Below are 18,009 nucleotides of genomic sequence, written 5' to 3' on the forward strand. Positions count from 1 at the left end.
TTGGTAGCCAACAATGTGGACTAAGAGCAAAGGACCCACAAGACTGGGCTGTTCATTAAGCTTTGATAGAGTTTGGAGATCAAGTCGAGACATACAGTGATTTATGAATTACTAAACAAGGCCAGGTTCTGCAGCAACAACACAAACACACACACAAAACCTGTTCTCAATAGGCATCACTTGCAAGTTCAAATACCAACTCTGAATTAACCTCGGTGGATGCACCACTGAGCTTCAGTGTAGGGCTGTTTGTGTGTGTGTGAGATAGTCTGTGTGTTAGGGAGAGAGGGAGTTTGGTTGAGGGGGCAAACTATGGATAGGTGTATGAACCATGGAGGATTTGAGAAGGTGACATGTTGTAACGACAGTATGTCATATGTACTATTCAAGAAGCTTTTCTAAATGTCGATGATGTACATTGTATTTGTAATATTTGAGCTACCATTAAGGAAGATGTAATTGGTACTTACAAAGTCTTTCTCGAGCTTCTCTACCTCCTGCTTGTAGCTCTTCAGTCTGCTGTTGTACATGGCTCGGCTCTGGATGGGGATCTCCCGCACCTCCAGGTCCATCTGCTCCAGCTAAAACCCAAAACCCAAAGGTAAACCAGTTAATTTAACAAACTTAATATAACTTGGGATGCAAAACTGACGGGTTCAGAATTCATTTTGATCCAAATTTACATCATAATGTTAAGGTACCAATGTGGTGAGATGCGCACACTTGAACAGATGCTAATAAATCTAGGCCTCCCCATCCAATAATGATCATTCTGTTACCATCTAGGCATTTCTGTATATGTATTGCTAACTCTTACACAAAGCCGCTCAAGACAGACATTGTGACAACTCTGAAAATATTAAACTTCCTGAAAATGACTAACTTCAGCGGCATTAACTTTAATATGTTCCAATGCTGATTGTAAAAAGAAAAAGCCTCCCGCTCACGTCACTCAGCCGTGATAAAAGTCGCGACGGAGGAAGGCTGTTCTGTAAATAAATACACAATCAAATATGAGCACCCCTTCATTGCAGCGACATGCACAGGCCCAACGATGTCACGGCGAATGAAGTAAAAGTACATTTGATGCATGGCGAGACAGGTCTCTCTGTGGCGGGTTTGGAGGAAACTAATCACTGTGACATAACAAGACAACTGCAACAACAATTTGTCTCTGTCAGGTGACTTTGCTCATTTTTAAACAGCAACATGAAGACTCCCACCTCAAGATAATGGCTTGAAATGTGTCATAGGGGTGTCACTTAAAAGCAGATTACTGGAAAGTAATCATGTGAGGAGGAAGCCTCCTTTCCGCCATGTGAAGTGCGTGTGTGTGTGTGTGTGTGTGTGTGTGTGTGTGTGTGTGTGTGTGTCTGCATGTCATGTCACCACCAGGATAATACAGGTGCTGTTGTCTGGTGCCAGTGAAAATTGTCCCCTCCCTCTTTCCACAAATTCATTATTTAGGAAATGGGAAGAGGAGAAAATTACTGATCAAAGACATACCAACTCTCTGACTTCTTCAAGCTGTTTGTCGACATTTAGAACCAGCTGTGTCTTCTCCTCTGAAAGAGAAAAAAAAACAGCAACATATTGATCAGCCGACAGAGGAACAGCACTTCATGACAACAACCTAACTCCCCCGCAACGGGGGAAGAGAGGGGGAGAGAGAAAGAAAGACTGGGAGAAAACAACACACGAGGACACATTTGAAGATATATTTACACATTCTCTCTACACGACGAGCCAACATTTGATGTCTCTTAGTTATTGGCGTCTATGAGGCCTTTGTTGGTTTCTGTTGAGGAGCAGTGAGACACCTCGTGCCAACTCAAAGGGAAGGGGGGTGTCAGCTTTGCTCACTTGCCAGAAGTATGAGTCCCACTCAGAATGACTAACGCGCCGTTCTGCTCCTCACCCTGTGGCTGCTCTTCCACATTACCCATTGAAACTCATTACAACTTGCGAGAGTTCCAAAGACGCATGTAAAGCACAGTACATCCCTTCGTTATTTAAGGCAGCAACACTACCACTTAATTTCTGCACATATAAGAACTGGTCTTTGTTCTGACATTAGCTCTTTGCCATGAAATCCAAGCACATGAAATGTAGAAGTCTGGTGTAGTAGTTTAGCAATCGAGCATCATTAAATGTTTTAAGGAACCACAAACATATTTTAATGGATATAAATTAAGGGAGGAAGTTTGAGCAAAACATCGAAATATATCACATTAGTTTGAGTGCCTCAATTTAAGGCATAGTTACAGATTAATAACCAGGTCACTGTTTTAAGATATATATATCAAGAAAAATAAAATGTACTGGCTACTAGAGTTGCAACAATTAGTCAATTAAATCTATTAGTCAATCAACGGATAATTAACTGGCAACTATTTTGATTTGATCGAATAATCGTCTAAGTAATTTTTTTTAACAAAGAAGAATGAATAGCTTTTAGATTTTTAGTTAGATATAACATCCCATTTAAAGATTTCAAATGAGTTATCGGAAATAACATAAGGCCTGTTTCACTGTTTTCTGACATTTTATTGACACACAATTAATCAAAAAAATCATAGGTGATTAAGTGATGATGAAAATAATCGTTAGCTCCAGCGCTACTGGTAACAAGCTCTTAAAATATCTAAATTTCCTGGCTTTAAATCATATTCTTGTGAATAAATTTTGTTGTATATATCCAAAATCCACTCAACAAGGAATGAGATATTGAAACCATGGATAGGCCTTTTTCACAGCAGACATTTTAACTCATAGCAGGAAAAGTACAAGTGCTACTAATAACCAGTGTTGTTGTACTCGAGATCAGTCTCAGGACCACTTTTTCAAGGTCTTGGTCTCATCTCTAACTTCACCGCATACTCTGTTTTGTCTCGGTCTCAGAAAAAGAGGACAGAGGATTTTATCTTAAGACCAGTCAAGACCAGAACTGCAGGGTCTGTGTAAAAAAGGAGTGTTGAATAATGATGGCTCAGTTGATTTCAACACTTAATGTTTAATTTTGTTTGCTCAGGTAAAACAAAGTCAAATTCCCCACACATAAAATTCAACTCTGCAATGCCTTTTGAAGATTTAATCAAATTATTCCGATGGTACACTGATAAATACACACATATGTGGACTGCCTACTGTTTGCATGTTCCACATTTTATTTTAAGTGTATCATGCAGTGTGGTACTCGCACTGGTCTAGTTTTGGTTTTGACTTGGTCTCAATGTCTCAAAGTCCCAGTCTTGTCTTGATATTAGTACACTCTTTTCTTGTTCATGACATGATCTCTGTTTAGGTGGTCCTGACTCCTGACTACAACACTGCTAGTGACATGAGCGATGACTCAGTTCCCAGTGTCTCAGTAAGACATGACTGTCGGCGTATGTCCCAAATTCATACTATATAATGACTGTATACATACAAATCTGCATGTTAAACTGATATAGTTGTATACCAAATCAATATACATACCATTTTATTCGAACAGAAAATTTATGCAACACATCAGCATTGGATGTCAATCAAACTGCAACATTGGAATACCACTACTAATGAAACCTCACAAATACAAAGCTAAGTTTCAACTGCAAACAGCTCCTCCATTTCTTCTTCTCCAAAAAAGACCACATTTACTATGAACACTGTGTGATTTAAGTATTTTTCATTGTGTCACTTTTACAGTGTGAAAACTGTAGTATGGATTGAAGAAATGCTAAGTCTGCCAGAATACCAGGTCCCTCAAACCAAAGCAGCAAAGTGGAATTCAGCTGTCATTCACACCTGTGCTTTTCAATGTGACATGTCAAAATGTCTTTATAAAGAGGCTTATTGGGCCTCTGAGTCCTAATGCCAAGACTCCCAAAACGTTGCATTATTTGTGCCAACATTTTACTCAGGAGTGTTTGAGTATTAGTCACCATCTAAAGTTCATCTAGTCACTACTTTCAGGCCAAATCATCACAACTTAGATCACATGAAAATGTGTAATCAGTCATGCACGAAAATAGATATAGACAGAGGCATCCACTTCTCCTCTAAGCCTTCTTTTTGCAAGAGTCCTTGAAGTGTAAACCTGAACCAAACATTGTTCTAAGCACACCTGAAGCTACAAATCTTAGACTTTAACAAACACAGAGAAGATAGTACTGTCTGGTAAAAACAAACAATGAAATTTAAGCAGATTTAGATAATGATGTTTGGCAGGGGAAAAAAGAAACTATAGAAAGCACTTAACATCTTTGAAAATCTATACTTAGTAAATCAGTTTTGTCATCTTTTTGAGTATCAGCATCAGTATTCCACAATAAAAGCCAACAAAAAGAAAAGCAGAGTAGGACCAATCTCAATTTTCTCTCTCAAAATCAGTCAGTCAGAAAATATAAATTCAACTCAAATATTTATTTTAAATCTACTCCATTTTAGAAACATTCTTAAAAGATCATTAAAAATATTTTCGTCATCAAATAAATCAAGAATCGTGAGTAGAACCTTTAAAATGTTAAATATTTGACATCATTTTAAATAATTGAAATAGAAAGTCAACAAAACTCCAAGCTTCAAAGCAAATCACAAGGCCATCAGTTGTGGGACTGTGATATCATAAAGAATCCAGGCCAAGATCTTCATTTCTCAGGCACCATGGGCCAACATTACCTTTTGCCTGTCCTCAAATTCATTTTTAAAACCTGTGTTCAACCTCACAACCTACACAGTAAACAGCCAGAGGCGATTCACTGAAAGGTGAGATGGTGCTTTCTTGCTCGAACTCGGGGCCCGAGCTGGAGGGCTGTGAAATATGTATGGATATTTACCAGGACTACAACCTGCTGACAGATGGATGAGGAGTTTTGTGCACAGAAGTAAGACAAACAAAAAAAGAGGTAAGGCTTGGCAAACATTTTTTTAACAAAAAAATGTTCTGTATTTGGTTTGCAATGATTGACAGGCAATCTCTTGCCATAAACACTCAAAGGTGAAACAAAAATGACATTCATGTTTCATGGAACAAGGCCTAACATTTCATTGTATTCTTATTCAAATGTTCCTTGAACCTCAGGTTTCGGGGGATGGTAACAAATAAATATATAAACACACATTCACTTGATTGTTACATGAATGAAGACAGTCAAGGACATTTTTTCCACACGCCCTGGCCATTATCAGCAATTGTGCACATGTGAAATGGAGAGATACAACAACAGCAATGACAAAAGCCCTTTGTCTGGAGCTATATTAATGTATTAAATAGAGGGCTGTCAAACCACGGGAAATATTCAGCCACTTCAGGAATAAGAGCCAGAAGGACTTAAGAAAAGGAAAGAAGAAAAACCTTAATGAGGAGGAAGGGAATTGAAATTCAACTGTAAACTATTCTGTTGGTGGCAGAAGACATTGAACGACTACTTATGGTTGTAATGTGTTTCCTGGCTTTGTGCATATTCATATGGGCTTACTCTGACACAGTCAACAGATGGCGAGAGGAAGCAATGTGGAATTACACTGTGGAATGGGCTGCCATGAAGCTTCAAAGATGCCAATTCCAAACCAGAAATATTCCGTCAGGCGAGGTTTTGTGAGAGGCAGTGTCCTTTGAAAAGCCAATGAGCAAGTTTGAGATAAATGTTCCAAGTCGGGGCTGGAAGCATTTTTTTAGCATTCAAAACTGACAAAACAAACTAGCAGTTGTCAGTTGTGGACAATGTAATTTTGCCAGCGCCACTGCATTTACAGTAGTCCATCATAGAATATGTACGCCTGATATTCATCATATCTTTTTGGTTTGGTGCAGACGATGTTAACTCAAAAACATGCAGTTTATTTACAGCAAAATACTGCTGAATTTAAAATCCGGCTGTTAAATTAAGATATATTGTGCAGAATGGCTCTTTTCTGTGATTTTATTTTTACATATTTAGAAAAATGTACACTCAATGACTATTCTGCCTCCAATTCCATCTATCAAGGTTATAAGGCAGTACATGCATTGCAAAAACAATGCTTTATCTGTGTAAATAAGGTCTTCATAATCACAAGAACAAAAAGGCTATTGTGCACAATTGCGTGATATTGCCTCAGTAATAATGTCTGTGTTTCACGGCAATTTCGATGCACTAGGGTTAAAGAATGTAAGAATATAGTGTCTGGGTAAAAGTATGCCAGGGCAGCATGCTGACTGAACGACACTAGAAGCTAATTAATAATAAAGTTTGGGTAGGTGAAAAAGGTGTATCAGCGCCACACTGAGGGACACACTTTAAATACTACACTACAATCAACTGCTTGTCTCTTATTTCTGATAAGGAAATACATAAAGATGGACAGAAATTATGCTTTATATAAAAAAAGGAAACTCTTCTCAGCCCTTAGCCTTTTTTCTCTGTGACAGGTTGACGCTTGTGCCCATAGGGTCCTACCTGTGAGTACAGCAGCATCTTTACCCTATTAAAAAAGGACTGTGCCTGTTGCCACCCATTTATAAATCTGCTTAAAATTGTGGACATGGATACACCATTGAGCCCATCTATTAAATCACACAGTGAACCTCAAAGTGTGTGCTTTGGTCAAATTATCGCATTTACTACTTGACAAATAGCCTAAAGGAACTCTGAGTGGGACTCAACATGTGTCACAAGGTTGCAAGTTCAAATCAGACTGAACATCTCTGCTGCACTAGATATGTAATGACAGTCATTAAACAAGAAATTGATTGCAGAGTAGTTTGGTAATGAGCATGTATCTGTCCAATCACACAACCCAAAACACTTGTTAATCTCCTGTACTTGACATCCACTAGGAAAATTAATTTACAGTGTGAGCATACTGTTTTCCAGCCTTTGCAAAGTATGCCAGCATGCTGTGCATGAGGTCCAGCCATGTGACTACAGAACCTAAATTGGCCTTGTGAGTGTTATCCATGTGAATCAAATAAAATCTAATAAAAGGAAACAACAAATATAGACTTGAACTGCGTTTGAACACTTGAATGACCATTTGGCTGACACAGAATGTTTGATAATGTCATTTGCACATCTGTTTTTCTATCCATTTTCCATACACACTTATTTAATTTTGGTCATGTGAACTAGTCTAGCATCTTCTGGGCAGATGGCAGTCCTTTGCAAAAGTTACACAGGAACTCTATCACACCTATGGACAATTAATTGTGACAAATTCACCTGACCTGTGCGTCTCTGGAGTGTTGAAAGAAACAAATACACACACGTCTGACAATCAAATCCAGGTCTGACCTCTTGTTGTAAGATGACAGCACTGCTACCCTTTGTTTGATAATGTGTCATGGTAGTTAGCTTTATTTTGGTGCATAAAACGGGGACAGCTGCTGTCATGTTGATTTAAAAATTAAATCTCCATGGAAAGAGGCTGTGTTGAGTGTGCCACATGAAATCACTGTCACCATTGAAAACTCATTTCCTATCCATTCATATCTATGATCTAAAACAATATTCAGAAACTATAATAAAAGCGGTTAAATGCGTCTGTCCTCCTCTTAACCAGCTGCCATTTATAGAGGCAGTGTTCTAGAGAAACACTAATACCACATATACCGGAAAACATACCATGTTATTTGCCAGTGAGCTCAGTGATGCACATCATCACACTGGCTAAATTCATTAGAGCCAGCAACACGTGATTCGTCCTTTTTACATAAGAGTAAAGAAAATACTCGACTAGCGTGTCACCTTCTACTCCTCTCACATCTTTTACCAGACGAGAATATCGTAAAATGGTGAAATAACGCCACACTCCTGTAGGCTACACTTGTTACCGTTAGCTATCCGTCTCAGCTGGGAAATACCTGCTAGCTGTTAGCTAGCTTCAGCTCAGCGGTTCCAGCTAATACATTTAACATACCTCCGCTTAGTTTGGGAATTCTTCCAATTTTGTTCGTTACATCTGCTGTAATGGTCCCAAAGTCCTGCTCGTAGGATTCAAAGTCTGAAGACATTTCGCCGTTTAGGTTTAAAACAGGTAGCTTTCTGGTTGACAGTTAGCTCAGGATAATAACAACAAGTATCGAATGGAGTCTCTTCCGTGAGTCGCGGTGTAATGTGTCCGGTACGGAACATTACTTTATTTTTATTTCTTCCCACACTCAAAATGGTTCAGCCAGTGGATAAAAAATAGAAGTCACGTTTATTTTTGCCAAATATGAATAAATAAATTATTTTACAAGTTTTGTGATGGTTGAGTGATAAACTGCTTAAGTTTAAAAGTGTCTACGTAGGGTTGAGGGTAATAGTTTCTGAGACACCGTGAGGAAGGTTCCCCTCAGAAGAAATTGAAGAAAAAAACCAAGGAAGTGGCCAGGTTGGTAATTTAAAGTGACAGTTTTTTTCTCCATCCATACAAAATGTGCTTATACGTACATCAGTAAGCATTCGTTATGTCTTTAAGATGCGATATTAACCATGTTTCCTTCGTGGACCTTGTGGCTGTAATTCAGCCGGATACGTTTGTCTTGTCAAGCTGGCTAACATGCTAGCTAACTAGCTAATTGCTGTTACGTTAGCCCCGGTGCTAAACAGAATCAAAATGTTTGCCAAATACACAATCTCTCACGTAGTTTATGTGTTTATTTCATGTTTACTGTAGCGGCATCACTTGTCTGGCTTGTGGATACGATGGATAAGGCTTACGCTTGCGTATAATGCTGCAATGCTTTGTTTTTGTATGGATGCGAATTAGCTAGCTTAGTGACATAAGCTTATTAGTTTGGTCGCTGTTGGGAAAATGGTATAGCTGTGGACCCACCCAGTGAGTAATCTGTCTAGAAATACACCATTGCCCACTTTGGTGTGTTGTGTGTTTGCGTTTGGAGTGTTTGCTTTAAAGCTATGGGATAAAAAGCTACTTGTTGAAGTTAGTTATATCCAAAAGTTCCGGATGTTAGTATTGTGATATGGCAGACACCTAAGAGTGAACGCTAAAAAAGAGTTAAGTGTCAGTAATCAGCGTACTATTAAAATGTTACTGTTAAAATAAGAGTTGGAAAAAATATAGCATAAATCCTTCATCTCATTTATGTCATGTACATATTATAAACATACAGTTTAACAGCACCACCAAGTACTGCACAGTCTCTAAAGTGACCACAGAGTTCAATCAACACCTGTCTTAAACACAAAATTGAACATTTTAAGCTTCATGGAGGTAGAATTTATTATAAGGCTGTTATATTTGACTGCATTAGCTTTAGGTGGGTGTGCTTAATAAACTGACAGCTGGATATTTACACCTATCAGCCAAAACATTAAAACCATGGGCTGGTGAAGTGAATAACATTTATCATTTCATTACAATGCAGTGCTCTGCTGGGAAACCTTGGGTGCTAGCATTCATGTGGATGCCACTTGTACCACCCACCCAAACTCTGTTGCAAACCCGGTACCTCCGAATGCACCATGCTATACCATAAAAACTGTTCTGGAATGGCCCGAGAAACGTGACAAAGAGCTCAAGGCATCAACCTGCCTCCTAATTCTCGAGATCCCAATCTGATCGAGCATTTGTGGGACGTACTGTACCTCAGAGGTACCCCCGTTTCACGGTGGGGCCTCATTGGATTGGACTTGGCACTGACCTGTCTAGGCATAGACACAGGACCTCTGACATCCTGCACCAGGCTGCTGCTGGTGGATCCTTTGAGTCCTGTGGGTTGTGAGGTGGAGCACCAGCACGTCCCACAGATGCTCAATCAGATTGGGATCTGGGGAATTTGGAGGCCAGGTGGACGCCTTGTGAGGGGGGGCTTGGCACTGCCATCAGGTAGTGATGTTGCCATGAGGGGGTGTACTTGCTCTGCAATGATGTTTGTTTGGTTGGTTGGTGCGTGTCAAGTGGCATCACTATTCACTTCACCAGCGAGTGGTTTTAATGTTTTGGCTGATGGGTGTATAGTTTGAAACAAACTTGATCACTAGATGTAGATTACTGATGTTTTAAAATGTCTCTCTCTTGCTCTCTTTGTCTTAGATGGGGAATTTGACTCTGTCACAAGGATAGTGTGCACTGAAGATTGGCAGGAGAGGATGCTGCTCTTTGCCAGGGCAAGGAACAGTGGGACACAGAGAGCCCCAGTGACTCAAGACCAGGCCAGTTGCTGGGTACTCAGAAGACGAGGAAAAATATGTGCATCATCTGCACAGCGTATTTTGCAAGATAGCAGACGAAAAAAGTAACACATTGAAGCTGTAAAATACATACTTTTTAGAAACTTAACCAAACTACTAGTACTAACCTTGTGGGGGGGAAAAAAAGATGAATTTCCTGTCAACTTTTGTGACATTTCAGAACCTCCATGAGGTTCGAAGATTGTGCCACTGGGGTCCGGTCATAGCCCTGTCTGTCATTGCTATATGCTCCACCATGGCAATTCTGGACTCCATTATCTGGTACTGGCCGTTAGACACTACGGGAGGCAGCATTAACTTCATCATGCTCCTCAACTGGACTGTTCTCATCCTCTACAACTACTTCAATGCTATGTTTGTTGGACCTGGATACATCCCTCTCGGCTGGAAACCAGTAAGGATCCACCATAAAGATGGCTTATGACACATAGGTGTTTGTTTATGCAGATAGTGTACAGTTGGGGCTATGTCTGCAAAATTACCACATAAAGATGTAAGGTTAAGTGAAGTAATTTAATCATAGGAAAGATGTTACGTCACACATTTAACTTGTTTATCCCCAAACAGGAGACTCCACAGGATACACAGTACCTACAGTACTGCAGAGTGTGCCAAGGGTACAAGGCCCCCAGATCCCACCATTGTCGCAAGTGTAACAGGTAGCTACATTTATTACCACAGTAGGAGAAGGTTTTCTCTCACCTGTGTGAGATGGACTTAAGGGGTAACTTCTGTACTTCAACCTGGGCCCTATTTGCCTATGTTTATGTGTCTAAGTAACTAACGGAAACAACATTTTCTGAAGTTGGTCAAGTTTTGAGTGAGTCCCCCATTAGCTCGGAAAAATAGGGTCCAGGTTGAATAACACTGATGCTACCTTTACAGAAACTAAGTCAGCACAGAGATGGTGCTACTTCAGGTGGAAAATCACTAAGTTATTTGAAGCTGTTGTGCATACACGTGGCTGGTCCATGTTATTTCTGCACAGTCTCTGTTCAGCACTTTAAAGGCTTCACAGAGACACATCACATAATTGATTGTCATATACAGTATGTGATGTTAAATAGATTAACATCATACACCTATGATGTAAATCTATTTTTTTTTAAAGATTCAGTGTGACTTGCTGATGAACTTGTCACTCTGTGTCCTCCCAAACAACCAGTCAACTCCCCCAGCACTCCTCTCCTCCTCTGCCTCCCCACCCACAGGTGCGTGATGAAGATGGACCACCACTGCCCCTGGATCAACAACTGCTGTGGCCACCTGAACCACGCCTACTTCACCAGCTTCTTGCTGCTGGCTCCACTGGGCTGCTCACACGCTGCCATCATCTTCATTATGACCATGTACACGCAGCTCTATGAAAGGGTCAGTTGTCTCCTTACCCCATTACATCATGCTTTTGCTGGCCTGTTACCTTATTAATTTTATCATGTGATACTGATTTTACCATACATGTCAAGCTGTTTTTTTTTTCTCACTGCAGATATCATTTGGCTGGAGCACTGTAAAGATCGACATGAGTGCTGTGCGTCAATTCCAGCCCCTCATGCCATTCAGTGTGCCCGCCTTTGCTGCCACACTCTTTGCCTTAGGTTTGGCACTGGGCACTACTATTGCAGTTGGCATGCTTTTCTTCATACAGGTAAGTTTGTCTTTGGGGTTTACAATTAACACATGCTCTTGGTTATGGAATGTGATACTTAACATGGTCATGTCAGCATTAACCTTGCAAAGCCAAACTTATTAAAGATACACTATGCAGGAGTTTCCTTAAAAGTAACGTAAGGTTATGACCCACTAGAAGTCTGTGATAGTGTATTTTTCTGAGGAGACTATGCCCTCTGTCTGTATTTTCTTATTTTTGCTACTTGAGGCATTTGTGGGCATGTACCCCCAAACTGCTATGGTGAGGCTGGGGCTAAACGCCAAACCAGAGTGATATTTCACTTTTGCTGGTGAGCTTGTTTACGAACAGTAGCCAACAATCCTGCATAGTATATCTTTAAGGAAAATATAAGTTGACTCCGATATTGAAATAGTCTCTCCTTTTTCAGATGAAAGTCATCCTTAGAAATAAGACCTCGATTGAGTCCTGGATCGAGGAAAAGGTCAGCATGTCTCTTTGATTTCCAGTGTTTGTTTTGTGGTGACATTTTGTGATGCAAGTGTTATTTAAGTAGCATGACTTTGTGTATTTCTCATTGTTTGATCTACAAACAATAATGTAGGATGTCAAAATAACTAACATGTTTTCAACACTTAACTGTCAAAGTTGTTTAAATTAAAAGTGTCTTTTTTATGACTAATGCACACATGTTCCAGGATCATCTGTTCGTACAATACAGCACGCCCTTTATCGAAACTTGACACCACCCCACCCACACAATCCCATTGACACACGCAACCATTCTCTGTGTGTTTTTTCACCAGGCCAAAGACAGAATACAGCACTACCAAACAGGGGAGGACTTCATCTTCCCCTACGACCTCGGCACCCGCTGGCTGAACTTCAAGCAAGTCTTTACATGGTCAGGGACGCCCAAGGGTGACGGCATTGTATGGCCAGTCCATCCCAAGTGTCACCAGCACACCTTAACTGTAGGTTCAGTGTTTTGTCGAGTTGAGTTATGTGTGTAATGCTGTTCTAGAGTTGTCTGTTCAGACAATTTATCTTCAAGTTATCTTTAACTTGTAGAGTGTATAAAATGAGTTCAGGCAGTTGTTATTGTAGTACGTCCTACTCTTGATACATTTCCTGTTTAATGGTGAGATAGAAGTTATTTTGTCGTAATATAGTGACATTAATTGTCTTGGTCCTCTTTAAATAGATTGAGCAACTGAAGCAGAAAGCTGACAAACGAGTGAGAAGTGTAAGTACCTGTCATATCCGTTTTGTGACATCAGTGTGGAGTCAATTTACATGTAGCACAGACACAAGAGTAGGCTTTAGACTGGACTGAAACAATTGTACTTCATATATTGAACATGTCAACAATAGCTATTGGTTGTACTATCAATACAAACACTATTATGCATTGCAGATTTACGTCAAATGTTATAAAGCATTAAGGGAAAGTGACTAAGTGACTAATGGAGACAACAATTACTTGAAATTGGTCCAGTATTGAGAGAGAGCGCAACAGCTCAGGGGCGAAACAGGCTGCAATGTAATCCCTACAGGCAATTGTGCCCTGACAACAGTATGGAAAAGACCCTGCAGAGAAATGAAACGTTTTCCCTTACCTTTCACTGATCAGTTTTTTATTGTATCCAAATCTCGCTCAAGGAGAAGTCTTGTTTTGAAATCTCAGGAGAGGTGACTTCCTACAGGAGAAACAACGGTGGAAGCATTAGTGAGAGTTGGAAGGAGGAGTGCCAGGGAGAGTTTGTTGTGTTGGAGTACAGAAAGCGTAATTTAGGGTGCTTTCAGACCTAGAGTTGACCTGCTTTGGTCCACTACAAATGAACCGCACCTGAGTTCATTTGTATCCAGACCGAGACCACCTCTTCAAGAAGGTCTCGGTCTGGTTGTTCTGGTGCGCACCTGAGTGTGATTGCTGTGTTCATACCTGCCCAAACAAACCGCACTTAGGGGGCAAACAAACATCAGTTTGATTGAACTGAAACAAACAGGGCAGGTGTTAAAGCACCCTTAGTGTTGCCTAAAAGATTTTTAAGGTCATGGCTGACTTAGATGACGAGATTTCAGAATGAGACCTCTCCTTCAAAAATTGTTGTCTTCATTAGTCACGTAAACACAAAAACACAGAGTCCACGTTCAAAAATACCTAAGTTGCCCTTGAAGATTAAGAACCATGACTTTACAACACACACATGTAACTCGTCTGAGTTCAGGTTGTGGTCAGAGCAGTAGAATAACCAAATATCTTGCATGCCTCGGCCAGCAGGTCCAGTACCGGGCAGTGGAGGACTATAATGGAGCTTGCTGCCCTCTGAGCAAAGGCCTCCAAACCTTTTTCAGAACCCCCTGCACTGAGGAGCCCAGGATCCCCCTCAATAAGGGGGACACCATCCTGGCCACTCGGGGCACCAAGTGAGTTCATTCAGGCCCAACATTGTGGTTGTTTGTCTAGAAGTCTGGATGTTTAGGCATCTAATTGAGGATTTATTTTGACTGTAATGTTTTTGTCCATTTGAATTCTCCTAATCAATGTGTTCTCTTTAGATGGTGGATGTATGGAGACAAAGTTTTGAACGAGGAGGATACGAGAGGTGAGATGAGATTGGCTGCGGTTTGAATTTACTTATTTAAAATTCATTATAACAAATGTATAACAGAGTTCTCCCTTTCTGTTTTGGCTTTCAGCTGGAGAGCGTGTGAGAGGATGGTTTCCCAGGCGATGTGTGGAGAAGTGCCATTATGACACAGCTGCCAGTGATAGCACCAGCGATAAGAAAGTAAATTAATATATTTGAACAGGTTTATGTAGAGCAGGGGAGTTAAACTGAATGAGAGGTGTCTGTCCGTGTTCATAAACAAACATCCACTGAAGATGTCATGCCTGGTGCTGCAGGCTCACCATCAAGAATTTCATACTTTGATTACAATTCCTCGCACATTTCAATACCAACTTGAATTTTTTAAAGGCAACATCGTTCACAAAGTCTTACCGTGCACCTTGTTGTCAAATAATGTCTTAAAAGAGGACTGCAGAGTTGGACTGGTCCCCGCGGGTTCAGTTTGACTCCTCTGACCAAAACCAAGCAAGAGTCTTAATTTCCAAGAATTGCCACCAGGCTTTAATGTGACTTCATTGTGATTACATGACTTTTTACTTGAATCTGTTGTTTTTACTTGTGTTGATGTCCGTTTTTTGCTAATTATGCAATGCCTCTGCCAAGCTAACCCCGGGACTTCGTCATGCAACTCTTTCTACAGTATGGAGATAACACTTAATTTCTTTTTATTATTTTTGTAAAAACAAACTGTTGGCCTCAAACTATAAATTGAAAATTAAAAAATCTTCCGCAAGAGTTGTTGTTTGCCTTCGTCTTTGTGATTGCTGTAAATTCTCATGTTTTTTAATACTTATTTTCTTAAGTGCCTTGGGCTTAATTCAAAACAATAATTTTGCATTTGTTTAATAGTTAGTGTCACACACAAGTCTAAGACGCTGCTCTGTTGATCTCAAACACATTGTAATGCATTGCCATGTTCTTACATTTTCAGGTTTACACTGAATACTAGGTATTACCTCAGTATTGCACTATTTAGAAATTAGTTTTCATAAAATGTACAGATCTTGAGACCGCCTATCGAAGTAAACGTCTACCCTTAAATCCTTATACACATTCTCCCTGGTTTAAGTCTACTGAGGCAGATTCAGTGAGGCTGGATGTAGACCAGTTAGGTAACTTGGGGTTTTGTGTAAAGGGAAGGTTTTAAGAAGGGATGAGCACTTAAATTCTGAAACCTGTCTAATGTGAGGCTTGTGAACATTTCTTTTATTTGCCTTCTATGTCTCAAAAATCCCGGACCAACACGATTTTAGACACAAGAAGTGTTAAAGGAGCTGTCTACGATATTTAGAGGATGAACCTCCTGAGACCCAGACTTTTGTTTGGCATGCATTTTTAATTTCTCCTACATATTTGGGATCAGTAGGACCTGATAAGTATAAAAAAACTAAATGTCATAGTAGCTTCCTTGAGTATATGTGTCAAATACACTGCAGTGCACAGCCTGGGAATGTCAAAGTGGGGTTTAAGTTACTATGAAACTGGAACAACCTATGTGAAGGAGCCCAGTATCGTATTTTAGCTAAAGGCTCTGCACACCAACACAGGTGTTTTCTGATTGGACTTTATATGCTCAGGTTGGGCGGGGCTATGGTGGGAGTTCAGGTCACCAAGCTTCGCAGAAAATTCACGTCTTTATCCACCTTCTCTGATGATGTGACAGTGGCCTCAGTGTGCTCCAGAGAAACTCTTTGTTCCTATGTTACTGCCAAAAACCTAACACACTTTTTTGCCTTCTGGTCTTAATACTTTTGATGCTATTACCATCACATTTTCAGGCCCTGTCCTCAACACACAAGAGACGAACTTCCTCAGACCACAGGAAACTTAAGTCAGACATGCTTCATACCAAAAGACCAAAGTGAGAAGTTCATCCTTTATGAGCTAGAGTTTCAGAAGTACAGCATACCTGAGGATTTGATTCCTCCCGGTGGCTTCGCTCTGCTGGCACTGGCCTGTTTCCCACAAGCTCCACATCTGTGTGAGGAGGACCTGGAAAAGTTTGGTACACTCCAAAACCTGTCACCTGTAACGATGCCAAAACATTCAGATCATTGTTTAGAACTGGACGCCTTTCTTCAAACACTTCATGAGCTGACTGTTGAACTGCCTTCATAATCTATTACTAACTAGATGTTAATGCATGTTTTTGTTGTAACTACATTTTTACTGAAATAAAGTTGTTTTTATCTGTCATTAAAAAAAGAAAGGAGCATTAGTTGTTTCATCTTAATAGGTGCCACATCCAAGTGGGGGTCATGTCAATCAAGCACATTTTGCACGTCTTGAAAAGAGGTCCAATCAGGCAAATAAGTGAAAACACCTGTGTGTGGGACCTTTAATACACACTTGCATCACAGCTTTATTAAGATAAGAGAAAATAAGAGAAGGATCCAGACCTTTGAGTCCACCCAAGTTCAAGTTCAAGTTGACTGAAATGGAAACGCATGCATAACGAGTTTACCTTTCTGTCTAATATCAGGCAATTCAACTCCAAATGCACAAAGTTCTGAACCATCCAAATCTGCTCTTACCCAGGTATGCTGGATGATGAACTTGGTCACTTGATCATAAGTAACCTATTACCAAAGGTAATGCCAGTGGTGTGTTGGTAGTTGGTGAGGTGGGTGTGTACTACTGGGTATATGTGTAAGTTACCGAGGAGGAAGTGGGTCTACTCTCCTATACATTCCAATGGCTTTTTTCCTGATAAATGTGTATACCGTAAACAGCCAGAAAAAGAGACCTGTATACACTGTATACCTGTGTCTACCTTACACTACACCACTGGGTAACGCCCCCTAAACACTACATAAGGACAGGCACTGTGCCGTGTGCACACACTCTAAAAAAAAGCCCAAGAATTAAACAAAAGGCTGTAAAGAACTTCAGCAGTAGTGAAATCAAGGTACTATTAGATACATTTAGTAAAAACAAAATAGACATGATTTTCCAGACTGTGAAAATCGAAAACCTAACAATGGCACAACATTTGTGCTGCTGTAAGTGTTTTGTTAGCAACAGTGGTGGAGGGAGTATTCAGATAATTTGCCTTTGTAAATGTATTACTGCAATACTGTCCAAAAAATAAAAAATAAAAAAATAGTCCATTATTGTAAAAAGTCCACGTAAGTAAAAGTATGTGAGTAGAATCAGAAAAATGTATTTACGTACAAAGCAATTAAGTCAATTTAATAAATCAAAGTAATTCAATTAATTTAAAGGAAATGCAGCATGTCTTCATATCTGAAAAGCTGGAACTAAGAATACAATATGTCCCTCTGAAGTGTAGTGGAGTAGAGGTAGAAGGTGGTGTGAGATTAAAATACTCAAGTAAAAGTACTTCAAATTTGTACTTGAGTACAGTAAATGTCTGGTGAGCAGATTTAACCATTAATAATTGTATTTCTTTAGCACATGAATTTGATAATTTAACCATTCTAATTACTCTACAACTAAATAGTCTAAAACTGATTATATTATAGTCTTGCTTTTTTTATGTTTCTCAAATTTAAAACGTGTTGGACAACAATTAGTGGACTGTGAAAATGAGACGCTTTTCTCTTACCTAAAAGAGTGCTCC

The 18,009-nt window shown here is 39.9% G+C and overlaps 2 protein-coding genes across 6 annotated transcripts in view; one reads left to right on the forward strand and one right to left on the reverse strand.

Moving 5' to 3' along the window:
* vti1a (vesicle transport through interaction with t-SNAREs 1A) overlaps nucleotides 1-8,072 on the reverse strand; it is a 151,960-nt gene extending 143,888 nt beyond the window's left edge. For all 4 annotated transcript variants that reach the window (XM_033611244.2, XM_033611247.2, XM_033611243.2 and 1 more), the window contains exons 1-3: nucleotides 7,882-8,072; nucleotides 1,507-1,565; nucleotides 471-581 (exon numbers count right to left, since the gene is read on the reverse strand). In XM_033611244.2, the coding sequence (XP_033467135.1) occupies nucleotides 471-581; nucleotides 1,507-1,565; nucleotides 7,882-7,975 (264 nt within the window). In that variant the 5' untranslated portion in view covers nucleotides 7,976-8,072. The remainder of the gene's footprint in view (nucleotides 1-470; nucleotides 582-1,506; nucleotides 1,566-7,881) is intronic.
* Nucleotides 8,073-8,202: 130 nt separating this feature from the next.
* Nucleotides 8,203-15,159, forward strand: zdhhc6 (zDHHC palmitoyltransferase 6). 2 transcript variants are annotated; one of them, XM_033610572.2, is made up of 11 exons: nucleotides 8,203-8,337; nucleotides 10,003-10,554; nucleotides 10,728-10,819; nucleotides 11,372-11,531; nucleotides 11,650-11,808; nucleotides 12,221-12,274; nucleotides 12,597-12,764; nucleotides 12,995-13,036; nucleotides 14,072-14,220; nucleotides 14,353-14,399; nucleotides 14,494-15,159. In XM_033610572.2, the coding sequence occupies exons 2-11, from the start codon at nucleotides 10,288-10,290 to the stop codon at nucleotides 14,592-14,594; spliced, it is 1,239 nt and encodes a 412-aa protein (XP_033466463.1). In that variant the 5' UTR covers nucleotides 8,203-8,337; nucleotides 10,003-10,287; the 3' UTR covers nucleotides 14,595-15,159. The 2 variants fall into 2 exon arrangements, with proteins under 2 accessions (XP_033466463.1, XP_033466466.1); XM_033610575.2 differs by having other exon boundaries at nucleotides 14,075-14,220.
* The last annotated feature ends 2,850 nt before the right edge of the window (nucleotides 15,160-18,009 follow it).

Source organism: Epinephelus lanceolatus, chromosome 21 (genome assembly GCF_041903045.1).
Source record: "Epinephelus lanceolatus isolate andai-2023 chromosome 21, ASM4190304v1, whole genome shotgun sequence".
NCBI lineage: Eukaryota > Metazoa > Chordata > Actinopteri > Perciformes > Serranidae > Epinephelus > Epinephelus lanceolatus.

Bases quoted from the DNA above. Each gene is read 5' to 3' on its own strand.
- zdhhc6 (XM_033610572.2), top strand. From the start codon at position 10,288: ATGAATTTCCTGTCAACTTTTGTGACATTTCAGAACCTCCATGAGGTT. The intron at 12,765-12,994 runs GTAGGTTCAGTG...CTCTTTAAATAG, and splicing joins GTCACCAGCACACCTTAACT to ATTGAGCAACTGAAGCAGAA. The intron at 13,037-14,071 runs GTAAGTACCTGT...TGCCTCGGCCAG, and splicing joins CTGACAAACGAGTGAGAAGT to CAGGTCCAGTACCGGGCAGT.